Here is a 24,068-nt window from a genome sequence, read left to right as displayed (position 1 = left end):
ATCAACACCCATTTGTAACTCATCTCAAGTTTTGACAGATCATTAACTTTTATGCACTTTGATCACCTGTTATCAGCTCCCTTGGTCTCAGGAAATGCACATGGAAGTATTTGTAATGACCTCAGTGCTGCAATGATTAAACAATACTTGGGCTGGAAGGATGGCTTGGCGGTTGAGGCGCTTGCCTGCAAAGCCACAGGACCCAGGTTCAATTCCCCAGGACCCCACCTAAAGCCAGATGCACAGAGTGACACATGCATCTGGAGATTGTGTGCAATGGCTAGAGGCCCTGGCATGCCCATTCTCTCTCTCTCATAAAAAAAAAAAAAAAATGCTCACACTTTTTATTTAAGAGAGAGCAGCAGATAACAGAACTGGTGCCCCAAAGCCTCCATCCACTGCAAAAGATGCATGTGCCACCTTGTGCATCTGGCTTACGTGGGGAATGGGAAATCAAACCTAAATACTTACACTTTTGACAAACTGTTTTTCTAAAGCAGCATTTTATTTATTTGAGGGAACGAGAAAGAGACAAATTGAGAATGGGCGCACCAGGGCCTCTTTAGCCACTGCAAACAAACTCCAGATGCGTGTGTCCCCTTGTGCATCTGGCCTTGTGAGGGGACTGTGGAATTGAACCTGGGTCCTTTGGCTTTATTGGCAAACACTTTCACCGCTAAGCCATCTATCCAGCCCTTGACAAAAATTTTAAGTCTGAAATTATGTTACAATTGAGGAAGAAAGTAAGGTTTAAGTGGAAGCTGAAGTAAAGTGGTAGGGCCTGAGCTACAGCCCCCAGGACCCCTGCACAAATCCCGGAGTGACTGTGCTTCTCAGTGTCGGGGAGACAGGCACTGGACGACCTCTGGAGACTGCTGACCTGATAGTCTAACCAAATTGGTGAGGTCCAGGTTCAGTAAAAGATTGTCTCAACAACAAGGTGGAGAGACAGTAAGGAAAACAGCCCCCCTCCCCACCAAAAAAAAAAAAAAAAACCACCACCACACCCACGTTGCCCTCTGGCTTCCTCATGCAGGTGCACACACACATCACATAAACCCCACCCCGTGCAAGAGAGTCTGAGTTTGGAAGAGGAATATTGGACAACCTGTTGTGGAAGCCAGCCCTGGGGGAGGGGGCTGCGATGTGGGCTGTGGGTGCGCGCATTCTTGTGAAGTAGGGGCCAGCATAAACCCACACCCAGGGTAGGCTGAGGATGGAGAAAGGGAGTTTCACGAGGGCCTAACTCAAGGGCTGCCTGGATGTGGATGGTACAGGCCAAAAGCTAACACAGGGCCAGCTTACCAGTCAGGTCTGGGTCAAGCTGAGTGGGCACTCATTCACCCACAACCCCCAGGGGCAGACAGTTACGGGAACCATCCCTGGAGGCGTCTAGTTCACAGATGACTTACCTGTGCAGTGTCACCATTCGCGGTGGAGCTGTCACGCTTCTGTGGCAGAGGGAGGAAGATCCTGCTCGTCTGCAGAAATCAAACTAGCCAAAAGACAACCAGTAAGATGGTTATTGGGGGCTGGAGAGATGGCTTAGCGGTTAAGCACTTGCCTGTGAAGCCTAAGGACCCCGGTTCGAGGCTCGGTTCCCCAGGTCCCACGTTAGCCAGATGCACAAGGGGGCGCACGCATCTGGAGTTCGTTGGCAGAGGCTGGAAGCCCTGGCGCGCCCATTCTCTCTCTCTCCCTCTATCTGTCTTTCTCTCTGTGTCTGTCGCTCTCAAAAAAAAAAAAAAAAAAAAAAAAAAAGATGGTTATTGTACATACTGCAAACATCAAATAAAGTGTTTCAGAGGAAAAGTGACAGTCTAGCAAAGACTATGAGGGTTCTTACAGAGGACTTTTTGGTTGTTTGAAGTTTTCCTCATTTGAAACCCTTCTCCAGGATATACTGTTCCGACTACTGTAGATCTACTATTATTATGCATTGTATATTAACTTTTTTGTTGTTGTTAGAGGCAGGGTCTCACTCTAGCCCAGCCTGGTCTCAAACTCACAGTGAACCTCCCAGCTGTAAATGTTTTTAACGTCAGATGGAAAGTGTTAAGAGAAAACTCAGACCCATATCATGATAGCTAATATGAATACAAACCTCTTCCCTAATGGCATTAACAACTGTTTCTCTCCTTTAGACCCTCCTGTCTATCAGCCTCATCCTTAGCTGAGCTAGGAGTGAGCATTACCAAAGCTATGCTGTAGAAGACAGACAGCTTTTGCACACACAAAGTGATTCTCAGCCAGTGCATGAAATTGTGAAGTTCCCTGAAAAAGCCCCGCCATGCTAAAGACTCTGAAGAGTGATTAAAACTTGGTGATTGTGGAGAGTTACAAGGATGTAGATCAAGAGTCAAAACGGAGCCAGGTGTGGTGGTGCATGCTTTAATTCCAGCACTCTGCGAAGCAGAAGTAGGAAGGTCACCATGAGTTCGAGGCCACCCTGAGACTAAAGAGTGAATTCCAGGTCACTCTGGGCCAGAGTGAGACAGACCTTATTTCAAAAAATCAAAAAAAAAAAAAAAAAAAAAAAAAAAAAGAGTCAAACTTGGACTGGAGAGATGGTGCTTGCCTGCAAAGCCTAAGGACCTGAGTTTCATTTCCCAGTATCCACATAAAGTCAGATGCACAGGGTGGCACATGTGTCTGGAATTCATTTGCAGTGTTTTGAGGCTCTGGCGTACCCATTCTCTCTGTCTGTCAAATAAATTTTTTTAAAGTCAAAATTATCTTGAGCTATCTTTACATTCCTTCACAACCCTTTATTAGTCTTCTGTATCAGAGCCAATACTTTTTGACTGTCAGGAAAACCGTCTAGGGCTAAGAGAGGTCAATGAAGTGCTTGCTTTGCAAGCATGAGGACCTGAATTCCATCCTCAATACCCATACAAAATGCCAGGCATGGCAGCACTGGGGAGGTGGAGAACGGGCAGATCTCTGGGGCTCAAAGGCTAGCTAAGCTACCTTAATAGGCGAGCTCCAGGCCAAAAGCATTTTTCACGAATACTGGGGATGGAACTCAGGTCCTCATGCTCAAAATTAGGCAGATGGCATTTCTCAGGACAATACTTGGGGTTGTCCTCCAGCCTCCACACACCATCAGGCATATTATACACACAGGTACACTACATGCACACACCCCTTACATCACATCTGCACAGAGCTGCTGGTGACTCCCCTCCCTCAACCCCAAAGAAGTCAGGAATCCTGAGTGACATTAGACCTAAACCAGAGGATCTGCATGAACATTAGGGTTTCAGGCCACCCCATGAGGGCCAGGCACAGAAGGTCTCCTTTCACTTGACCCCTCTTTGCTCACTCAAGCAAAGGCTGGGCCTGAACCCCAGGGCAAATGTTCAAGCCAACAAGAGTCTTCATTCTTTCCGTGAAGCTTTGAAAGGCTTCCAATAAACACAGGAAATTGTCAGCTCTAATTCCCAAGTGAAAAAGGCTCACACAAAACATTGAACATTTTACGGATTCATCTCAAATTATGGCACTCAAGCTTGCTCCATACGCAATGTTTCAATCAGAGATGGCTGGTAAACCATCTTAGCATCACTTCCACAGAATGGCTTATTTAATAACTTCTACTCCTAACATCTTTTCTCACTCAGACAGTTAACTTATTTCACAAAGTACGCTACTGTCAATACAGAGCCACTTATTGACTTCAAACAGCTATCTTCTGCACACAAAGAAGCCAAGTGTAGACTTCAAGCACACTTGCTGACTGAACCATCTCCCAAAACTAGGAAAAAACAAGTTCTGGTCAGTTATGGTCCCACCAGATTGTTTCCATCAACAATCAATGGAATGAGACCGAAAAGAGGTATTTCATAGCTGAGGAAACATTCAGAGAGATGTTCGTCACACAGAGCTGAGCTGCATAGCCAAATAAGTGTCAACACACACATATAATTTTTTTATTTTTTTGGTTTTTTGAGGTAGGGTCTTGTTCTAGTCCAGGCTGATCTGGAATTCACCACACAGTCTCAGGGCAGCCTCAAACTTCCGGTGATCCACCTGCCTCTGACTACCAAGTGCTGGGATTAAAGGCATGCGCCACTACGCCTGGCATGCGTCCAGTATTTCCTAGCTGCCAGACCTGGTGGAGTGCAAGACCCATTCACTCTCCAGCCCTGCTAATTACTAAACACCTCCAAACCTGTCTGTAAAAGCATTGCGGTCTATCAAATATTACATAAATGCATGCAAACATAGCCTACTCTGGAACAGTGGTTATGGGAGGTTACAGAGAAAATGATTGGTGGTGGAGTTTCTCATGTAAACATTAGGGCCCCAGAGTGCCCAGCACCCAAGTAAACTGCTGGGTGTGGCCACACATGGCTGTAATCCCAATCCTATGAGGAGCAAAGACCAGAGAATTGCCAGGGTCATGAGAATGGCAAGCTGTGGGATCAGTGAGACTCTGTCTCAAGGAAAATCTGTGGATTAGCAGTGAAGGGCAACACCCAGGGTCCTCCTATGGTCTCCACACATACAGATCTGCACGCACGCACAGGACTCACAAGAGGGGGAGGGGAGAGGAGGTTAGGAAGTTAGGAAGGAAGGAAATATTAGGGGATGAAATCCGGAGGGAATTACAGGGACTTCTGCTTCCATTTACAAGGGTTTGACTAGAACTTCAATTTACTAGAGTGCCAGGCAAGTTTTCCTTTCAGAGGAAGCCATGGTAGTCTTCCACAGGGATTCAGTAACAACTGAATATCAACTATCCACATGTAGCCTAGATCAGTAGTCCCTAAATTAGCATATTAATAATTAACTGGGGTTTGGGACAAAGGCACTACCTTTCAAATTCACTCTTTAGAAATATTCTATAATGTTCAATTATATAGTAGCACCTTTATGCATACATAGCTTTACATATTAATACACATAAGTGCAGACCCATGCTCAGGTTTGGAGCAGTGACTTGTGTAACTTCCCAGGTCGACCTTGCTCTGGCTGCATCTTCCCCTTTAATCTCACCTGACTTCCATTCTTAGATCGGAGTTTTCTGAGAGCCAAAAGGTGTGGCAGGTCAGAATGTGCACGTGGTTGTGACACAAAGCAAGAGCCTGTCTTTCTTTTGTTTACAAGATGATGACCTGAGCTAGAAACAAACAAACTGCACATGGTTCACTATCAGTGCCATCTGTTGAATGTGAACAGCAGGCTCCGGTTCCACTAGGGGGCAGTAACCGTCTACTAGCTGCGCAGGCAGTTGCTTGCTGAACTCTGCTGGATTACTAGGAGGAAACACACAGGGTCACAGCAAATACCACTTTATGTACTTAAAACTCCCGAAGTCAACATTCCAAAGTCACAGGAAAGCTCTGTAGATCCCTTTGTGAGATTCAGGTAAAAGCCTGGGCAGGTATGATAAAAAGATGCATGAGCATTTTGGTTCAGGTGGGAGAAGGGCGCATCTTCAGTTCTGGAAAACAACCGATTAAGAAGCATCAGTACCTATCAGCTATGTAGCAAGTTTTCTTAGGCTCCCTAAAAGCAATTTGGAGTGTGTGTTTGGCTGGGGGGTAGAGGTATGAATACACCCAATCTCTCAACAACATCATTAAAAAGACATCTTTTGTTATCACAGTTATACCTGAATATCTTGATTCCGGTCTTGGAATAACAGCCATCTTTTTAGTAGGTGGTAGAGGGAAGAAACAAACACAGAGGCACAACTCAGATTTATCAAGTATATAGATCTACTGAGATTTCTTTATTTAAGACACAGCGTCTTCACTATGCAGTCCTGGTTGTCCTTTAACTCACCATGTAAACAAAGAAAGGCAAGCCTCAGAATTGCAGCCTTGGACTTCCATGTGCCCCAACCATGTCCAGATACCACTGCAATTTACTTTTAAAAGGCCACACATAATATAATTTTCTCCAAAAGCTGATGGCAATTTAGGATTAACAAACCTTTCTAAGCAATTTTAAGCTAGCAATGAGCATCTCTTAAGGGTAAATGTTTTCTAGGGTATTTCTAAGTCACGCTCTTCTTTAAAAATAGCTATCCTTAGGTAAACTTTTATGTACAGATACACTAAGAGGAATAATAACCCTAATTGTTCTATCTTTAAAAGGTAAGCCTTTAGGTTATGAATTAACAAAATATTGTCTGATTAGGACCATCATTTCTTTCTCTTCTGTTGGGATCATTAATAGTAAAATATTGTTACTTTAGTGAAAAACTACATAACTCCCTTTCCAGTTCATAACTAATCCAAATATGAGCTAAAAATTATTCTCAGAGAAATACATATATTAATGAGACAATCATAGCTAAAGATGCTAAATCACTGAACTTAGCTAGTCAAACAGGCTGAGATGGCACAGGAGAGGAAAATTCAAGGTGAAAAGTTCCCAAACATATTCTACTTGGGAATCAATTGTAGAATATGTAAGACATTGCACTCTATTACATCACAACATCGTTTATTATGTGAATTTTTTACAATACAAACAAAAATACAGAAATGCAATATATGGATACAGCTAAATGCAGAATGGTGACTTTTTTTCTCTCTTTAAGAGGCCATGATTCCCATTTCTAGTAAACAAAGAAACTGAATATAGGTAGAAATAGGTTGGTCATTAGCTTCACAATTTGCCTAGAAATGATCTACAAATGCATTTTCCCCCTGCTACTTAACATAAAGTGTAAAAAGGGGAGTTAAAAGAAACTTTCCTTGTTGGTTCCTACCATATGAAAGATGCTATATTCTATTTTAGCAGGGCCAATATATGGAAAATATCTAAATTAAATGTTATTACAAAAATGAAGCAGTAATGAGATTCTTTCTGGCTAAAAGGGCACTAAATGAGAATAATATATATATATTTATATATTTAAAGAATCCAAAACAAACAAACAAAAGGTTGTTATAAAAAAGCTCTAGGTGCACAGTAAGCATATAGGTTTTTTTTTTTCCATGTGTATTTTTAAACAATGGAAGTGTCAAAAAATAGGGTCAACTGTGTTAGACTAAATTACATTATTGTATAGGCTGACTGAATGGAACCTCTGTATTGTAATTATCATAGAGAAGCATAGTTTATATGGCAATTTATCCTCAGTGAACACCTTCCAGAGTCCTTTTATTCTGGGATATTCTGCAGACAATCAAACCACCAGAACATGATTGTGCAACAGTAAAATGTTCTCTTGCATTAAACTGAAGACATCTTTTTAACTTAAAAAAAAAAAAAAGAGGGAAAAGAAAATATAGAAAGGTACCTAGAGTTGTTAATTTCTAAGTACACAACACCCTAGACAATTGAAGGCATCTTAATTGCTATCAAGAACAACAACAACAAAAAATAATTTTTGTCATGCTGTTAAATCCATCATTATGGATAAAATTGGTGCAAATTGGTCAAACGGATCCAACAAACACTGGTGTCCAAGCTGGCGTATTGGCAACAGATATGTGACTGGTGGTCAGAAGGATTTAAAAGATCTTCCCTTTCTTCTTATTCTTTTCCAAGGTTCTAAATAATTAAAGGAAAATAATCTACATGAGTTATATTATAAACATAAAAGACAACACAGTGAGCAATTATGTTCTCAACCCACCTACAACTATGTTGGATTTTCATTCAAAGAAAAAAAAAAGCAGCAATGGGGCTACAGAGATTGCTCAGTGGTAAAGAAGCTTGCTTACAAAGCCTGTACGGCCTGAGTTCAGTCCCCAGAATGCACGTAAAGCAAGATGCATGAAGTGATGAATGTATCTGGAGTTTGTTTGCAGTGGCAAGAGATCGTGGCACATCCTTTCCCTCTCTCTGTTTGCAAATAAATAAATAAAAATGATTTTGGAAAAATTTAAGGAGTTAAACAATGGGGTCAATGCTACTAGTCTACAAAACCATTTTCCTAGATAACCAAGTATTTGAAAAAATTCTATGATAAGTAGTAAACAATACGGCAAAGTTCCACCTTCATCATTTTAACATATGAGAGCATTTTTCTTCCTCAAACTAAATTGTAAAAATTTTAAATGATCAGTGGAAAGTAACCTTTCCTCCTGTCATCAGTTGAATTCTTTTTTTAAATTTTTATTAGCATTTTCCATGATTATAAAAAAATATCCCATGGTAATTCCCTCCCTATCAGTTGAATTCTTAAGTACATTTGCTTTCTCCAGTATATTTTCTTCTTTGAGCAAAAAGATAAACATAACAGAACTGTCTAACCTTCAAAGTGTTTAGCTGAGGTATAATCTAAAGGCTCTTTCAAAAGATATCATGTAAATGATGCTAACGAGCAAAATAAAAAAAACCTCAAGCTACAATTAATAATGAGTTTTATATAAAGTGACATGATTGATACCTGGCTTTATCATAAGGAATTTATTCTAAAGATACAATTGCAACGTGTCCTATGGACTGGAGATGTAAAGTGCCTGCATGACACACACAAGGCCCTTGGTTCCATCTTCAGTACCCTATCGTCATAACAAGCAGGGAGAGGAAGCAAAAAGTGACTTGTGACTAGGTAACTGGACAGCATGTTATAAAGCTGTTAAAATTATAATTAAAGCCATGGTAAATGTTTTTATTTTAAAAATACTGTTGTATACACCAAATAAATCTAGTCATATGAAAACAATTGTACTTGAGGAGTATAGCTTTAAAAAAATAAGAAAGTGGTTCTTTAAAACTTTAAGATACACATTTCTTAGGAATTGGATCCTTGTTACCTTGAAGAGTTCTGCTGTTCTAGAATGCGTTGTTGAGCTTCCCAGTTTGCTTTTTCCTCCTCAAACTGACGACGTTTTTCCTCTAGTTCTTTGTGCTGTGCTTCCAAATTCTTTTTCATTTGCTCATGGCGCCTTTGGAGCTAAATCACAGGACAATATAGAAAATGACAGCGTTGAAGAACTCTGAGGCACAGGAGGTTTCATCCAGGCACTCTACTATGAAGAGTGTGGGCCACACATTTGGAGGGCCACCAGAGAACAGCTGAGGATGCCTCCCACTGCAGGAGCTGCCACCACCCACAAAGACAGCGATCCAAGAGAATCATCTTAGAAAACAGGAGGAAACATGTTTTTAAATAAACATATCTGTAAGCACTTTATATGGACAATATTATCTTATTTCACTTTTTGTAACTCAAAAATATGGTGCAGGTTGAGCAGGAAAAACACAATAGCTTCCACTACACAGATGAGGAGTAGTTAAGCGACTTGCTTTAAGTCACTAACCAGCAAGTGGTAGCACGAGGACTTGAACCAGTCTCCTAATCACGAGTTCAGGAAGCTGAGGCAGCGGCAAAGGAAAGCGCTCCGTTAAGGACCTGTGGGCCATCACTGGATACTATACTAGTAATGGGCAATGTCTCTTGATTCTTGCAAAGGAGTGATTCTCAAACACTTGTCCTCAGAAAAGTTACCTGAGGCGCTTGCTGAGCACACAAAATCCTGATGTACCCAGATGTACTGAATTAGGTCTTAGCATTGTCTATCGATCTGGAGCTTCAACAACCCCTGAGATTCTAATGTGGGTAGTTCTTCCTAGGCTGAGAATGAATTTGGTAAGAACTGCTGGCTGAATCACTCATAGTCAACTGCAAACTAAAGAGCTCACACCTAATTAGGAAACCAATCACCTTACAGTACTAGCCAATCTACTACTGAAGAAAATTATCAACAAATTTTTACAAAAGGAAAATAGATAAAGCATACCACACCAAATGTCTAACAATTGTTCAAATTATTCACCTGTGGGGGAATTGTGACTAAAGTTTCATTGGTGAATTAACATATGAGTTGGTATAGTTCTATGTTTGTTTGTTTATTTTTTAAAAATTAATTTATTTTTTTCATGGTTTAGCCAGACATGCCTTTAAACTCAGCATTCAGGAGAGAGGCTGAGGTAGGAGGACTGCCATGAGTTCAAGGCCAGTTTAGGGCTACAAGGTGAGGACTGAGACCCTGCCTCAAATAAAAAAATAAATAAATAAACTACCTGGGTGTGGTGTCTTTAATCCCAGCACTTAAAAGGCAGAAGTTGGAGGATGGCTGTGAGTTGAAGGCCACCCTGAGACTACATAATGAACTCCAGGTCGGCATGGGCTAATAAGGTGAGACCCTACCTCAAAAAGCCAAAATAAATAAATAAATAAAATAAAATAAAGTAAAACAGGGCTGGAGAGATTGCTTAGCAGTTAAGACAATTGTCTCCAATGACCTGGGTTTAATCCCCCAGTACTCACCCTCATAAAGCCAGACAAACAAAGAGGTGCATGCATCTGCAATTCATTTGCAGTGGCCAGAAGCCCTGGAGTACCCATCTCTAACTCTCTCTCTCTCTGCTTACAAATAAATAAATAAATAATTTTTTAAAAAACCCAATTTTTAAAATTAGTTTTTTATTGCTCACTAAAATGATAACTAATAATTTGTAAGAATACTATTACTATATTTTATCATCCTACATAATATGCTGTTTAAGCCCATACATACTGAATTATGTATTATTTTATAATACATATAGTACTCATTTTTACTTCTTCATTTAGAACATTAGGACAATAAACTAATTTTTGAAAACGTATGAACGGTTAATCTATAAATTTTATTGTTGATGATATGTGAGCTACTAGACTGATTACCTCAGCTTCAGAGTCCTTCAATTTTTGAACTTTTTCTTTGACCTTCATCTCAAACACCTGTTCCATTTCCATCTCCATCTTCTTCATCTTAGCTACATGTTCCCTTCTTTCTTCTTCCATTTGTGCCAGAGGGCTCCTGTCATCAACATTAATAATCATTAAATGTCTGTAAATAAAAACTGCACTATAAAACTCAGACACTAGTTAAAATAATGCCATTATTTAGATATACAAAAGTATTTTAGAACACAAATTCTAAGTTTTACACAATACAAATGGGTTAGGCATTCGTTAGAAACTTTAAAATGTATAAATATGAGAGCTGGAGAGATGGTTCAGCAATTAAGGTGCTTGCCTATAAAGCCTAACCATCTGGACTTGATTCCCCAGTACCCATGTAAGTCAGATGCACAAAGTGACACATGCATATGGAGTTCATCTGCAGTGGACAGAGGCCCCAGCATCCCTATTCTCTCTGTCTGCACTGCTTGCAAAGAAATAAATGAAATATTTAGAAAGATGGGCTAGAGAGATAGCTAAGTGGTTAAGGTGCTCGCCTGCAAAGCCAGTACCCATGTAAGCCAGATGCACAAGGTGGTGCATAAATCTGGAGTTTGTTTGCAGTAGCTGGAAGCCCTGGTACACCCATTCTTTCTTTTTTTCTCTCTCTCAAATAAATAAAATAAAATATTAAAATATTTAGAAAGAAAAAATGTATAAATATGCCAATAATGGAAAACTACCCTCCCTTCCTATGAGGTTCCATACCTAAAATCTGTTTCACTATTAAATTACAAAATAAATTCTAAAATAATGAAGGCAACTGTGAGATGTTTCTCTAAACCTTGTGCAAATGAGCTCTAAAGATGAGATGATATATAAAATACACTGCAGAAGGAAAAACAAAAAGAAACATTCAAAAATACATTCAAAGAAAATAAAACAATTCTCAAATAGACATCTAAAATGAGAAAAGTAAATGAGCTAATAAAGGATATATATATCTAACGTTTCAGGTTTGATAAATTCCTCTAAAATGACTACTAGATATCACAAGTATAATTACAAATATTCTAATTTATTTTAGTGATGAAATGTTGAAAGTAATTACCAGTGAACAATTAAAACACTTGATTATTCAAAATATATCTAGGCCCTTTCTTAAAACTCAACCACTTCAACATTTCAGTGCTCTACATTTTAAATGTGTTTATTGCTGTATATCTAGGCTATGAACAAATGTTTAATTTTTAAAAATGAACATTAATTGCATGTGCTTAAAAACTCATTTGTATAGATGAGTACATTTGTCTTTATAAGTACAAGACCATTTTTCTTTCAGATAGTTACAAAATCTGTAAGTTAATAAAAATGTATTTCAAGTGGATTAGCATCTTATGACCAACATTCAATTTGATGAATTTTTATATCTTTGCGCTAAAGTTGCTCAATACACATTTTGCTGAAAATTTTAAAAAGCCATATATTGAAACTTACCTCAAATAATTTTAATGAAAAAGGCACACTTTTCTATTCCATTGCAATGAATGCTGACCACTCTAGAACACGGTGCTGCTGCTCTGAGAATTTGTTTTCTCATCATTGTGCAGTGGGGCACAACAGCTACACACACATTCTCTAAAATGGCCTTCACTGCAGTTCTGGTGTCCAACAATCCAAAACAAAGGAAAGGTGGGGCACAGATATGGTTCCCAGGACCCTAAAATCTTTTTTTTTTTTAAAGCACGGTATCACTCTAGCCAAGGCTGACCTGGAACTCACTCTGTAGGCCTAGCCCGGCAACCTGAGCCTCCCAAGTGCTGGGACTAAAAGTGGGAGCCTCTTGAACACCTGTTGACACTGTCATCATAAAACCATCATAGCTTGAAACAATGAACTCAGCAGGGCAGATATCCACTTGGCAGTCATATTATTCTCACAATCGAACCTACTAAGTTACTCATTGTAAATATACAATAGCAATAGCAAAAGTAACAAGACTACATTCATCTAAATATTCCTTTTATTTATGTTTTTTGTTATTTTTGTTTATTTATTTGAGAGAGACAGAGAGGGACAGAAATAGGCAGATAGAGAGAGGCAGAGAGAATGGGCATGCCAGGGCCTCCAGCCACTGCAAACGAACTGTAGACGCATGTGCCCCCTTGTGCATCTGGCTAACGTAGGTCCTGGGGAGTCGATAATCTTAAAATAAAAACCCTTTTAAATCAGCTTACTTTATAAAACTTTTACAGAAAGCAAAATAAATTTTCCTTAAAGAGAATTTGGGACACTTACCTAAAGGTAAAATGGATTCAAGAGATTTTTTTTTTAAAGTTAGGTTCTCACTCTGGCCCAGGCTGACCCGGAACTCACAGTGATCTTCTACATCAGCTTCCTAAAGCATTGGAATTAAAGACATGTGCTACCATGTCTGGCTAAGAGATCTTTTTAATAACTAGCCTTTCTTCAACAGAACATATTTCAGGGTTGGAGAGATGGCTTAGCAGTTAAGGTGTTTGCCTGCAAAGTCAAAGGACCCAGGTTTGATTCTCCAGGACCCATGTAAGCTAGATGTACAAGGTAGTACATGTGTCTGGAGTTCATTTGCAGCAGCTGAAGGCCCTGGCACATCCACACTCTTTCTCTTTCAAATATTTTAAATATTTGAAAAATTTTAAAATATTTTTAACAACACTTCAGCAAGGCATGATAGTGCGTAGTTTTAATCTTAGCACTAAGGAGACTGAGGTGGGGGGTCACCATGAGTTTGAGGACAGCCTGGACTGCAGAGTGAGTCCCAGGTCAGCCTGGGCTGGAGTACGACTCTGCTTAAAAAAAAAAAAAAAGACATTTATGTTTGACTTCTAATTGGAATTCTATTAAATAATTGATGCATGAATTACAAATAATAGGACAAATATAAAACAGATGGCGCTTTCACTATAAGAACAAGGTGACAGAATAATACTTATTCTAACAATTAAACAATAAATAATATATAAAATTGCTAAATCTTAACAGTATTTTTCTACTGTTGTAAAAGAGATAATCATCTAAATTTTCTAATGGGTAACAACGGGGAATTTGATTTTAAAAATGAGACTGTATTAATAAGCAATACCTCTGAAAAACAGATCTATACTTACTTAGTAAGCTGCCCTTTATTCTTGTTGTTATCAACTCCATTGTAAGTCACAGCTGCTAGTTTTCTGCTTCTGTAGTTCTCATAGTGCACATTATTAGTAACATCTTTCAAGTCCTGCATGTGTGTTCTGCCATAAACAGCAAAAATTTGTTTAAAAAATTTTTGATGCCAACTAAACTTCAGGCTTAAAACAAGCAAAATTAACCTTAAGAAAGATGACATTCACACTCAAAAAGCAAAGATAAAACCCTTGACTTGACCAACCGAAATTGAGGTTCCAAATGAGGTGTTTTGTTGTTGTTCTGAGGAGGCAAGTTACCCTTCTTGTACAGGCTGACCTTAACCCACTCTACAGCCCCAGACTGGCCTCGTTCTCTCAGCCATCCTCCTACCTCAGCCTCCTCAGGGATGGCATTAAAGGCATGTGCCACCATGACTGGCTCCAAATGAGATTTCAAGAGTCATAAATCCTTCAAAGCAGTTACTCAAGGATGAACTTTCTACCAAACAAGCATTTGTTTTCATAGTTCTAAAGCAGCAAAAGTAGGTTAGCTACCGCTTAAGGTTATAAAATCTAAAGGACATTGCTGCTCTTAGCCAGGCTTGGCGGTGCACCTTTAGTCCCAGCACTCGGGAGGCTGAGGGAGGACTGCAGGAATTTGAGGCTAGCATGGAGCTATAAAGGAGTTCCAAGTCTGCCTGGCCTAAGGTGAAACCTTGCCTCAAAAAAACCAACCCCCCAAAATTGCTTGCTTCTCTTTAGATAAGTGTTACGAGGGCAATCTATCTGAGTTCATATTAGGTTAATACAAAGGGAGACTTAAGATCAAGATGTTTTTGACTAGGGATTTTTCAGTCTAGTGAACATGCTGTTTTAGTCAAATAAGTATTTGCAACCTTTCATCATACATAGATACATACATACTTACTTAAAACACAGGAAATAATCTACATGAGCTGCTTTCATCATTCTTTAGTGATTACAGATCTTGAAGACTCCCTGAGCTGCTCTGGAAACCTTTTACCAATGCAACAGTATGGGGACAGCATGTTCCCTTTGCTCTTCATTCCTCATTTTAAACTTCCTGCATTTACCAACTTCACCCATTTACCACAAGTCCCTTTGTGAGATAAATGTAAGCTGCACTGTCTTATCCTACCTTGCAACCAAATAACACTCACTATGAAGTGCCCTCTTCCGTTTCATACACAGAATGTAACATTTAATTACCTGGTTCATCTCCTACTATCTGACATTCCCGTGCAGTTCCTGACAGTTTATTCCTCCTAGCCCTAAGTTTAGATGTTCTAGTCCCTTTATACTCTGTCATTTGATAAATGCATTCTCTCTTATGGACACAGCAGCCACATATAACCCTAGTTTCAAAGGCCATGAAAGCTCTATTTCCATGTCAAGGCACCCAACCCAGAACAACCTTTCCTGAGGATGCCATGCATATTTTTGGCACTAGTATGTCGTAGGTGAAACAATGCTACTAATACTTCTACTATACTGAAAGCTCTTCTTTACCAGAAATACACTAGTTTTTTTGGTGTTTTTTTTTTTTTGGGGGGGGGGTTGTGAGGTAGGGTCTCATTCTTTCCTAGGCTAACCTGGAGTTCACTATGTAGTATCAGGAAGGCCTTGAACTCAGTGATCCTTCTCACCACCTCCTGAGTGCTGGGATTAAAGGTGTGCACCACCACACCCAGCCTTTTATTATTTTATCCATCCATCCATCCTTTCATCCATCCCACCCACCTACCTACATGAAAAAGAGAGGCAGAGGTGTGGTGGGGGTGGGGAGAACGGGTGCACCAGGGCCTCCAGCCACTGCAAATGAACTCCTGACACACGTGTCACATTGTGCATCTGGCTTTGTGTGAAATGAATCCAGGTCCTTTGGCTTTGTCGGCAAGCGCCTTAACCACTGAGCCATCTCTCTAGCCCCATACTACATTTTTGTACTTAGCATAGATACTAACATATAGGAACTCTTAAAAAGTTGATAACTAAAGACTGAAAATAAGACAGAATAATGTTTATTTTGGGAATAAATTAGTTATAAGTGTATCCAGGCTGAGAATAACTGTGCTAGTATGTAACACCTTTTTTTGTTTGTTTTCCTGAGGTAGGGTCTCACTCTAGTCCAGGCTGACCTGGAACTCACTATGTAGTCTCTGGGCGGCCTCAAACTCACGGTGATCCTCCAACCTCTGGCTCCCAAGTGCTGGGATTAAAGGTGTGGGCCACTGCCCAGCTTGAAACACCATTTTTAACAGGGTGTGATAGTGTGCTCTTATGGTACTAGCATTTAGGAGGTGGAGGCAGAGGATCTAAAGAGTTCAAGGCCAGGGCTGGGGAAGCGTCTCAGTGGTTAAAGGCACTTCTTGCTCTGTGCAAAGCCTGTTGGCCCAGGTTTCATTCCCCATGTAAAGCACAATGCACGTAGAGCTCATTGCAGTGGCTACAGGCTCTGGCATACTCAATTTTCTTCCTCCTTTGCAAATAACTAAATAAAAATAGAAAATAAAAAGAAGAGTTCAAGGCCAGCCTCAGCTACATACTAAGTATGAAGCCAACATGGACTAAATGAGACCACCATCACAAAGCATTAATGGGAAAGAATGAACAGATGAATGCAAGGTAGAAGAGAAAGTCTAATAACTAAAACAATAGCATTGTATAATTTCAGTATATCACATAACCACTGTTGAAAAATATTTAAAGCACCTGAGGAAAAGAACATAGAAATGAAATATGATATAAAAAAACAGGTTAATTCATTGTTAAGCCACTTGTGCTAGCATCATCTAACATTTAGGATAATGGTTTTTATTTTCATTAAAATAATCTTCTAGGACTGTCTAATCTTAACTTTCATAGATATTAAAGTCTTTATTTTTATTTATGTTTTATTTTTTTCCTTTAAGATTCAATCCATTCCTCTGTTCTTAAAATAATTTGGTAATGAGTATATGTTTTCTCCAGTTTCAGTCCATCAATTTAGACAGCACAAACTGGTGGTTGAAGAGATTATGTGCTAAAGAAATGAAGATACCAGATAAAAGAGGAAAAATGGGAAAGGGAGAAGAGATAGGAAGAGAGGAATGTGTATGAGCATGAAACACTACTTTCTTTGTTGGGTAATCCTACTCCATGTCTACAGACTTCTAACAAGATGATCTCAATGTTCTACTCTCAGAAGTGTTTTCCTCTCTTTTCTCTTTTTCTAAGAATGAGGCAGTTCAGATGTTTTCTCAACAAGTAGGAAGATTGATTTTGCTTATAATATTCCAGCACATTAAAAGATCCTACTTATCAGTTACTAGCTTGTGCACCTTAACATTTAAAGTCTGTTTTTTGACTCAAAATGACCTTCCAGTTTTCCCAAACTTTATACAGCAAGAAAGAAGAGCCTTAAAAAAATGTTGTTTTATTTATTTGAGAGCAACAGAGAGGAGGGAGGAGGGAGGGAGGGGGGAGAGAGGGAGAGTGAATATGGGCATACCAGGGCCTCCAGCCACTGCAAAAGAACTCCAGATGCATGTGCCACCTTGTGCATCTGGCTTACGTGGGTCCTGGGGAATGAAGCCTCAAACCAGGGTTCTTAGGCTCCACAGGAAAGCACTTAACCACTAAGCCATCTCGCTAGCCCCAAGAAGAGCCTTTTTAAATTATGTTTTCCAAATCTGTTTCAGTATTAAAGCTCAACCCAATTATAATGATGGAAGTGATTTTCTTTGTATCCCTAGCCTCATAATTTGTTTTGTATTTTGCCAATGAGTTCAAAAGCTTAGATGAAGAATCCACATTGTCTCTATATAGGACTTTGCACTCCACTGTTAGAACGAGGAGAGCAATATTACTAGAAACAAAGTCTGCCCAACTTGAACTTTATTTAGGACAAAAACAAAAAGGAAACATCACTTATTCTACTTTTATCATTGTTCATCTTTACCTTATCAACATATTTCTTAGAATTGTAAAATCACAATGTTCACCATTTTCAACTGTAAAAAAAAAGGAAAGAAAGAATACACATATTATTTTTACTGAAGCTAGTCTTTTCAAGAAATTTCACAGGGATTTGGATGTGAAAACAATGAGAGAACATGTTGAACAGTCTAAGTCAATTCATTATTAAGGTTCAACACTGACACAGTAATCAAGGGAACGCAGACAACTGTACTACCATGCTACTTTATTGTAGCTCAATCTTCAGTGAAACTATATAATAAATGAACTCCCTGGAAGCAAAACTCTGATAATTTGGCAGAGGAAAATAGGCACTTTCTTCTCATTCACAGAACACATTCTGTAACGCATTTTGAAGAGTTGTGGCTGAAAGGAATATATATGAAATCCTTAAGGGCTAACCAAGACAAAGAGGCAGGTCAAGGGGTGGGGGTGTTTACTTCTAAAAACATGGATCACCAGTAGGAACACTACTGGGGGTGGCAAAAAACTAAACAATGATCAAATGAATACAGAAATGTTTTCCAGTGAACATTTCTAAGGGATTTTCTAATGTTTCTAAGTTCTAAAACCTCAGGTCAGCACTGTAAGTTGCCGAAGTACAGTGGAGAACAGGGGAAAAAGTACAGGGATGTTGGCTGAGAAAACCACCGATAAAAACAGTAACTTGGACCAATACCCTGAAATCTACACAATTATTCAAGCTATCAATGAGTGACAGGCCTCCAACTTACTATAATACAGAAGACTATAAATACCTATTTGAGGAAATGCTTCTATGGCTAAGATGATTTCTGAGTTTTGATATAACTACAATTTTATTATTACTTGAAACATACAGACTAGTAAAAACATTTGGGAAAAAAAAACTGTGACTTTTGCTTTGAAGGAGGGAAAGGAGCTAGTCTTGTAAGTAATGGGCCTTCTCTCCACACAGTTCTATTATCAAGGTACCTTTTGAAACTAAGCCAACTCCAAAACTGTAACCATGTGTGATAGTTAAGGTGGTGTCAACTTGATCTGTTTAGTAATCCACAGAAATCCCTTTTGGGTGGGTCTCTGAGGTTGCATCCAGGAAGGATCAACTAGAGGAGGAAGTCCTTCCCCCAGAGTGGGCAGCCCGGCTCAGAGGGGGACTTGATATGAGGAAGCTCTGGGTGAAAAGAGCCCCTTTCCCTTCCTTCCTTCCTTCCACGTGGCTGCCGGAGCTGCTCGCCGCCTTCCAGCACGGACTGAAGACCAGCGGCGCTGGCGCTCTACAGTGCTACTGCCAAGGTAAACAGTACACAAGCCCCCACGGCTCGAACCAGCGGCTCCTCAGGAAGCCGCCAGGCCTTCCAGCGCCATCTGCAGCGCAGACTGGGACAGCTGAGGCATCTGGCCACGTGGATCGAGCAGCTACCAGGTTCCGTGATTCTCGGGCCTGCAACTGCTAGTAGATTACCGTAAACTAATCCATAAATTCCCTTTTTAAAATAATTCATTCTAGCAGTTCTGTTCCTCTAGAGAACTCTGACTAATACACCATAATTTCAAAAAAAGAAGACAGAAACCGACTTAATGATAGTACCAGCACAGGACAGTGAAGCAGTGACAACTGACTTGTTAAGCCTCACAACCATGACCGAAAGTATACTTTCCTGACTTAGGGCACAGGTGTGAAAAACAGGATTTACTCAGGAAGAAAGCAAGATTAGAGGAAAACAAAATCAGAATTACCATTGAAAATCTAAAGTATGTCATAATGCATACATTTTATACAAGTTTCTGTAAGTGTAAAACTTTTTTAGTACATTTATGCAATATCACAAAAGATCCTCAATGAAGACAACTTACCTTCAGCCACACCCCAGGGATACTGCCTTCCTCTGACCCTCTTGCCATTAACTTCAATGATAGTATTGCTACCTACCACAGCGAGAGGTAAACGGTCCTAGGAAATAATGTGATGCTGTTAGAATATAGCTCTGTAGTCCTCACAAGTTGAATAAGAAATAATTTACATATTCAACAGTCACAAAATATTCACTTTTATAGGCCATTAAGTATTCAGTAAGTACTACTATACAGTGCTACTACCGAGGTAAACAGTAAATAAAATTATATTTTTCGGCCAAGCATGGTAGCGCACACCTTTAACAGCACTCAGGAGGTCAAGGTAGGAGGATTGCTGTGAGTTCAAGGCCAGACTGAGACTACATAGTAAATTCCAGGTCACCCTGGGCTAGAGTGAAACCCTACCTCAAAAAAACAAAATGAAACAAAACCTAACAAAGCTATATTTTTCCTAATTTTTAAATTAATACTAAGGTACATATTGGTTAAACTAACTACATGGCAAAAATCTCTGTAAAAATCACACTGGGAAGCACAATTTTAAAAAATTGGTATTTATAAGAAAAAAAAAGTAAGCTTGTGACTATCTTGCCTAAATGGTCATTAATCAAGCTTCACAATATGGGAAGCAGGAAATATTCTCTCTCTTGAACCCAATAACTTCACAACCTCAGGTCCAGTTGACTGGATTTATGTTTACACATACTAACTCAGAGTATAACCATTCAACATTCATCCCAGAAATAAAGAAACTTCTTTTTTTTGGGGGGGGGGTTTCAAAGTAGGGTTTCACTCTAGCACAGGCTGGCCTGGAATTCACTACAGAGTCTCAGGGCGGCCTGGAACTCACAGTGATCCTCCTACCTCTACCTCCCGAGTGCTGGGATTAAAGGCATGCGCCACTATGCCCGGCTAAGAAACTTCTTTATAAAGCCTCTGAACACCTTCACTGTTCAGGTAACTGCAAAGGTGAAGTCAAATTCAAAGAAAAGCCTTATTTTTTAGGGGGCTGGAGAGAAGGCTTAGGGTTAAGTGCTTGCCTATGAAGCCTAAGGACCCATGTAAGCCAGATGCACAAGGTGGCGCCTGCATCTGGAGTTCATTTGCAGTGGCTAGAGGCCCTGGCATGCCCATTTTCATTCTCGTTCTCTCTGTCTGTCACTCTTAAATAAATAAAAATTTTTTAAAAAAAACAGTATTTTGGTCTTTCTAATGGATATTATGACTTTAACACTCCAATGTATAGGAATCAGCCTACCTTTATCTTTTTAACCAGCTTATTTTCTTCTTCATCATCTGTTTCTGGAAATTCATATATTTTAATTTTATGTTCTTGAATTTCTTTCATTATCTAAAAAAGAAGTAACAAAAAAGCACCACATAGCATATTAGCCCTGTTTCAACTAAATACCTCTTGGATTATGTGACAACTCAGTTTCAGTTCCTTTGCCACTTGTCAATTGTGTAAAACTATGATCTAAAATCAAAGAACCATTTTGTTTTTTTCTTTTAAACTGTAATGTTGAAAAAAGCCAAAATCCAATTATTTCAAAAGTATTGCTATGGTCATTATCCCCAAAGAGTTCCAAAAATGATTCAAAAGTCTACAGATGGATATATCCAACTGACTCCTATTAGACTGGCTTTAGGTCTTTTATTAGCAGTGACTGGATTTTTTTTTCTCTCAATATATTCACCAATTAAGTAAGCTGAAACAACAGGGCTTAAAGTCACATAATTTTTGGCAGAATATTTTATTTATTTATTGAGAAAGTGAGTGAGTGTGCATGTGTATAAGTATAGGTATAACCTGGCCTCTTGCCACTGCAAACAAATTCCAAACATATGTGCCACTCTGTACAGATGGCTTACTGTGGGTAGTGGGGAATTAAGGCAGTTCATCAGGCTTTGCAAACAAGCACCTTTAATCACTGAGTCATCTCTCTAGCCCCACATAATAATTTTTGTAGAGCATGGTAAGGGTAAGTAAAATACAAGTATAACACTGGCCCCAGGAGAACAATTTATACTCTGATTAGAAAGCATGTGCGCGCGCACAGACACACACACACAGACAGACAGACAGACACACACACACACATCAATGAGCAGCAGATGGAAGACTAGATAAATACATAGAGAAAGCACAGGCTGGGAGTCAAGTAACTAAAGTGTAAATTATAATGTATAATATCAAAAAAGAAAACATTAATAACACTAGAAATTACTTAGTAAAAGTTAAATTAGACATCCAAATCACTGTCAACTACACAAAATTCAAACTCCTAACTAATCAATGGCTAATTGACTAGAACTATTTTTCCTGCCTATGGTGTTACAGCCCCATAGGCCAGTGTTTTTGAACAGTTAGTCCCCAGCTCATGGCACTGTTCTGGAAGGTTGTGAACTCTTTAGAAGGTAGAGTGATTGGACAAAATGCATCACTGGGGAGGGGGGCATTCGAGATCGGCCTCCTTGGTGTTTGCTCTCTTTCTCTCAACTTCCACCCTGACGGATTCTGGCTGTCTTCTCCTGATAAGCTTTCCCTGCCATGACAGACTTCCCCTCAAAATGTAAGCCAAAAATAAACCCTTTCCTTCCCTAACATGTTTCTGGTCAGATATTTTGTTCCAGCAATGAAAAAGTAACGGAGATACTGCCCGTACTTTTAATCTGCTGTTATTCATAAAGTAAGGGTTTTAGCAGCAGTAAAGCGGCTATAAGAAAATGAGTTCCATGATTCCTGTACTAGATGGAGGAAAACAGAAGCAGACCCTGACAGTATCCTGTAATATTAGCCCTTGGGAGGCTGAGACAAGAGGACTGAGTTCTTGCTGGCCTAGGCTATATAGTGAGAAACTATCTCAAAAAAGAAGTAACAAGTTAAAATAACAATGGATAAAACATATCCTTCACAAGTGGGGCATGTACCTAGATGGGAGGTGAGGAAGTTGTATGAAGAATGAAGTGGCAAATCAGGACTAGCCAAGAAAAAGAAACAAACAGTAATTATGGTGGCTGTCAGAGATTGCAGATTAAAATGTATTTTCAAAAATAAATGCTGCAGCTCCAACTTCCTCTATAGAGCGAATTCTCAGGATAATGTTCAGTGATTTACTTTGAGCTTTTCTAGATGGTTCTAATGACTATCTCTGGGTAGGAATCATTCTAAGATTATAAAAATAATTTGGGGCTAGAAGTACAGCACAGAAGTAAAGTTTATGCTTAGTATAAACCAAAGTTGTGGGTTCAGTGATGGGAGAGGGCAGGAAGGGGGGAAAGGAACTGTGCTTCCAGAATGCATGTGACTAACTGCGAAGTAGAATTGATTACTTATTTGGGATTTTGTGTTGTTTTTTAAGACAGGGTCTCACTCTAGTCCAAGCCGACTTGGAACTTACTCTGTAACACAGGCTGGCTGTGAACTCATGACAATTCTCCTACCTCAGCCTCCCGAGGTGCTGGGATCATAGGCATAGGCCACCATGCCTGACCTTCATTTTTTTCTTTTCTTTTTTAAAAAAATTTCTGAAGCTCTCAGAACAAATCTACATGGAGGCATATAAAATTCAAGATATAAGGAAAAAGTATGTTATATGATTAGCATTTGAAACTTAGAACGTTTTAAAATTAAAATGGAAATGAATCAATAAGTTATACAGGAAATTAGGTATAGCAGCTATTGTCTGTAATCCCAGAGACAGAAGGATTGTCATGAGTTTGAGGTTAGCATGGGCTAAAGAGACCATGTCTCATACAACAACCAAAAGGCGGGGGCGGGGGGAGAAAGAAAGAAATAAGAGGAAGACGTTTTCTGGTGAAAATATAAGTAGTAAAATTATGGAGAAAGAATTGTCAAATTGTATAGTAAATCAATATCTCACTTGGAAGAAAATTTACAAGTTTCAAGATTCTAAAGTTTGTATGAAAAGATAAAGAGTGTTTTGCAACAAAGACTTTATTATAAAGACCATTAAAGATAACTGACACGAAGATCTATCTTGAATATGATATTATGTTGCTATAGTTTAACACTGGCCTAAAATAAAAAGACTGCTAGAATAGAACATAAAACTGTCATATGTAACATTCTAAATACAATGAGGAAAATGTGTCATTATTTAATAGTAATATCGAGATAACGACATGAATTTGGGAAAATAATCATTTTATACACATACCATTAAGTACAATGAAAGCAAAATTAAGATACAGGTAGAAAATGAGAGAAAAAATATGAATTTGTGAAAATGAAAGCACTAAATATTCAGAATAAAGACAACCCATATACATACACAGAAGCAATCAAAGTCTACCATTCACAATGACAAAGGTTTTAATTTTTAATCTTTTTGTGTATGTGACCACATGCACAGTTTAGCTTGTGGAGATCAGAGGACAGCTATGGGTGTTGATCCTTGCTTGCCATCCACCCTATCTAAAGATAGCGACTCTTTGTTGTT

General features: G+C 39.1%; 1 protein-coding gene across 2 annotated transcripts in view; it reads right to left on the bottom strand.

Annotated features, from left to right (window-relative positions):
• Positions 1 to 6,442: 6,442 nt before the first annotated feature.
• Positions 6,443 to 24,068, bottom strand: part of Septin7 (septin 7) — a 65,270-nt gene continuing 47,644 nt past the window's right edge. For both annotated transcript variants that reach the window (XM_004652290.3, XM_004652291.3), the window contains exons 8-14: positions 20,864 to 20,956; positions 19,606 to 19,702; positions 17,753 to 17,804; positions 13,792 to 13,917; positions 10,643 to 10,778; positions 8,727 to 8,866; positions 6,443 to 7,515 (exon numbers count right to left, since the gene is read on the bottom strand). In XM_004652290.3, coding sequence (XP_004652347.1) covers positions 7,476 to 7,515; positions 8,727 to 8,866; positions 10,643 to 10,778; positions 13,792 to 13,917; positions 17,753 to 17,804; positions 19,606 to 19,702; positions 20,864 to 20,956 — 684 coding nt within the window. In that variant the 3' untranslated portion in view covers positions 6,443 to 7,475. The remainder of the gene's footprint in view (positions 7,516 to 8,726; positions 8,867 to 10,642; positions 10,779 to 13,791; positions 13,918 to 17,752; positions 17,805 to 19,605; positions 19,703 to 20,863; positions 20,957 to 24,068) is intronic.

This window comes from Jaculus jaculus, chromosome 11 (genome assembly GCF_020740685.1).
Source record: "Jaculus jaculus isolate mJacJac1 chromosome 11, mJacJac1.mat.Y.cur, whole genome shotgun sequence".
Taxonomy (NCBI): Eukaryota; Metazoa; Chordata; class Mammalia; order Rodentia; family Dipodidae; genus Jaculus; species Jaculus jaculus.
Note: the sequence above shows the minus strand (reverse complement) of the source record. Positions and strands in the feature narration are given on the sequence as shown.